The 3,868-nt window shown below is 35.3% G+C and overlaps 1 protein-coding gene across 1 annotated transcript in view; it reads right to left on the bottom strand.

The window, feature by feature from the left end:
* Positions 1–385: 385 nt before the first annotated feature.
* Positions 386–3,868, bottom strand: part of TLR3 (toll-like receptor 3) — a 6,517-nt gene continuing 3,034 nt past the window's right edge. Inside the window, exons 3-4 of the mRNA XM_010002467.1 lie at positions 1,274–3,099; positions 386–625 (exon numbers count right to left, since the gene is read on the bottom strand). Coding sequence (XP_010000769.1) covers positions 397–625; positions 1,274–3,099 — 2,055 coding nt within the window. The 3' untranslated portion in view covers positions 386–396. The remainder of the gene's footprint in view (positions 626–1,273; positions 3,100–3,868) is intronic.

The raw sequence follows: 3,868 nt of genomic DNA, 5'->3' as shown, positions 1-3,868 counted from the left end.
CAGTAGCATCCACTTCTACACAGAATTTGCTGTTTTATCATTAATGCATTCTCTTTTACATATCCCCTTAAAGTAGAGAGTCTATGTCTTTTCTGCACTACAACAGATGGACATTTTTCTTAGGACATCAGCAATTCTCACTGATTTTCAGAATTTCTACCAGATTTTGGTACACAGATTGAAATTACTATCAATCATGATCCATTTTAACATGTCACTTCAGTGCAGGTGAATTAAAATATCAGCAAGAACAAGTAAGTTTAAGTTAAAGCAACTCTTACGTATCTTTCGAGCATGACAAACATTTTTCAGGTTTTCTTGAAGGCTCAGTAGTTTTCCAATGATAGAAAATTTGAAATAAAATGACCCCATAATTCAAATCTGTACTTTCAAAATTCAGTGCACTTTACTATTAGATTTAAGTGCCATCACTAATTGCTGATGAAATGCACTGACTCGTTCTTTCTGGGCTGGCCAGTTCAAGATGCAGCGAGATTTGAACATTCCTCTTCTCAGGTGAAGTGCATGATACAATTTGTAATCTTGGATATCATGAAGAAAGATCAGTATGATGGAGTCCCGACTTTGTTCAATAGCTTGCTGAAGAGCATGATGCACCTTAAAGCTGGAGAAAAAAATCAGACAAAAATACAGGTGGGTTTTTTTTTCAGGTAAAAGGGGAAAAATGTTCTTATAATAGCACATTGCAAATTCTAGGGCTGGACTCAAAGACAGGTCTTAATATTTATTCTATGACAAAAAATGTCACTAATCACCAGATACCTTCTAACTAAAGGAAAAAAAAATCCTCTAGAAACTTAACCTAAGTCTGTTGGTCTTGATATAGCCTTGTTTAGTAAAGTTCCTTTCTTTTCAAGATCACTATGTAAGAAATGTGAAAAGACTTGTTTAAAGACAAATATTAATTGTCTTTGGATGATAGTGATCTCACCCATGCTTGCTCTTTTTCAAACATATAATTTTAAGGAGAGCAATCTGCACAGGTGATGGCCTGACTTTTTGAAAATAAATATATTGACTGAGAGATACAAATTCCCATTAGTGTACATGTGGAGTAATTTTCTATTAACTTAGGAATTATTCTAATGTTACGATATAGTAAGTAAGTATATTGAAAGAGAAGTTGCATGGTATTTTTTTATTAAATGGTATCTTTAATTAAATTACACCAGAAAAAAATTATTACCCTGTTAAAAAGAAAATATGTTAAGAAATTTTCTCCCTTATGTATAAAATTTTATATTCTACTCACTTTTTGCACCAGGGATCCTGTAAGAGGTGTTCAGTCACAACAAAAATAATCTTCCTACTCATTTTTATACTGTTACTTATGGCTTCAAATGCAGGTATGCCTGCTTCAAAGTCCCGTTCTTCTAAACAAAACTTAATTTGAAAGTGGTTATTTTTTTCCAGAGACATTAAATTCTCAGACACCCAATCCTCATCCTCTGTTGCACGAATAACATAAGCATCAAAATGAAACTCTTTCTGTTGCCTGTCAAGTTCTTTAAAACCAAGTACACGATTTACTGAAATATTCCAGTAGAAAGCTATTCTCCACCCTTCAAAATGGATTATAAGAACAATAAAAATCGTTAGTGACACTACAGTGGTACTGATCACAAACAGAAGTTTAAATGGAGCACTATCTTTGCAAGCTGAGCTATCAAAATGCAACACCAGATTACCGTGATATTTTGGTGGGGTGTTGCAAATGTACTGGGACCTCAATCCAGGTATATATGCTTGGGTTACATTAAGCCAATCAGCAAACCAAGCAATGCTTTCACACGTACAATCAAATGGATTGGTATCCATCTGTAGTATTCTTAAGCTCTTGAAAGCTGAGCCAAACACTTTTTCTTCAACAGAGGTTATCAGATTTTTCTGAAGGTTCAATGACTTCAGAGAGGCTTGGTTATCAAACAGAGTTGCTGGAAGCAGATTCAAATTATTTGACCCTAAATCCAAAGTTTTTAATTGAAATAGACGCTTGAAAACCTGAACTGGAATCTCATCAAGCCCATTTGACTTTAAATTAAGAATACGCAAGTTAGGAAGATCTTTTAAAAAAAGAACAGGGCCCCCTGGGTTTGCCTGTTTCCAAAGTCGGGCTAAATTATTGTGCTGCAAATCCAAAATGTCAAGTTTGTGAAGTCCATCAAACAAGTCTTCTCTTATGTTTGCTATGTTGTTATTGCTGATGTCCAGGACAGTCAGATTTTGTAGAGGAAGAAAAGGTGAAGGATAAACTTCCAGATTACTGCAACCGACCTTCCTCAGCATCAGTTTTCTAAGGCTTGGGACAAAAACGAATGATTCACTTTGCAAAGTCAATTTTTTATTATAGGAAAGATAAATAACTTGTATATTATTGAGACCTTTAAACTCATGACCTGTAAGCTCTTGACTAATTTCATTGAGACCAAGATCAAGAACTTTCAGATGTGTCAGAGAAGAAAACGCCCCACTTTCTATAGTAGAGATTCTTGTTTTCGTGAGGTTGAGAACCTGCAAACTGGAATTAGCAAGTGATGAAAATGTTTTATTTGTTATTCTTTGTAAGTTTATGTTGGAGTTACAGAGACTCAGGTATTGCAGTTTGTTCAGGCCAGTGAACATATTAGCAGTAATTCCTGGAAAATTGTTATTATCCATTATAAGGTGCTCCAACTGGTATAACCAATGAAAGGAAAAATCTTCAATTTTCCTAGTAATTGAATTCATCAGATCCAAATGTTTGAGGCTGGATAATCCATAGAACAAACGTGAAAATAAGTGAATGTTACTATGCGTCAGGCTTAAATATTGTAAACTTGAAAGCCACTGAAATGAATCCTCTTCTATCAAAGACAGAGGATTTTGAGAAAGGTTTAAAACTGTAAGATTTGTTCCTTGTAGTCCCTGGAAAGTTGACTTTCCAATGGATGAAAGCTTCACACGGCTCAGTGAGAGGTTCTGAATCGCTGTGTTTGATAGTTCTGTACAAAGTTGCCTTGTGTGGTTTTCACCAAGTTCAACATCGTTCAGTATGAGGCCAAACAGATTTCCAATTGCATGGAAACATCCTGTGTGAAACTGAAAGGAAAAGAAATAAGAGTTTTGAACTAAACAAAGAGACATTTGGAAATTACACCCCCAACACTTGGAAAGGTTTTGAACAAGATTTTCAAGCAGAATGTAACTCCTACAGTCAGATTTTTCCACAGCCAAGACACTTGTTGGAGTTTATACATGTAACGCGATTATCATAATTCTGAGTATTACATTTTTAGTAGAAGATAGGAAGTTGCTTAGTGAGATACAAATTAATTAAAGTTTTGTATCCAGCTAGTAAAACTCTTTCACTGGAAGTATAATCTCTTCAGTTATTTATATCTTCAGATAGCCAAGAAAAAACTCAGTTTCTCTGTGTGAGCAGAAGCTACATTCATTAAATGTGATAAAGCCACACTCGTAAAATAGCATATTACGCACTTGCTTCCACAATATAAATCACAAGCCTCAGTCATAGTATGAACCCCTCATTTTGATTCAGATATCAGCTGAATTATTAAATAGTCAATTTCTCAGAATTACTCAAATGCATAAATCTGCTTTTCAGACAGCAGTACTGTAGAATCAGAGCAGGTTAAACTAGCCCAGGGAAGGCACAGTCCTATCTACATATCCACACCATGTATCCTTGTGCCAATGTGGCCATACATACAGTTACATGGTCAGAGACAGGGCACCAGCCTGACTACAGGCTAAGCCAAAAAATGTGTAGAGTTTTTCCAGTGATCCAGTGCATGTCTCATTAAAGCTTGTACAAGAAATTGGGAGGGATGAAGTAGCCAAGGGAAAG

Source organism: Chaetura pelagica, unplaced genomic scaffold (genome assembly GCF_000747805.2).
Source record: "Chaetura pelagica isolate M959 unplaced genomic scaffold, ChaPel_1.0 scaffold67, whole genome shotgun sequence".
NCBI lineage: Eukaryota > Metazoa > Chordata > Aves > Apodiformes > Apodidae > Chaetura > Chaetura pelagica.
Note: the sequence above shows the minus strand (reverse complement) of the source record. Positions and strands in the feature narration are given on the sequence as shown.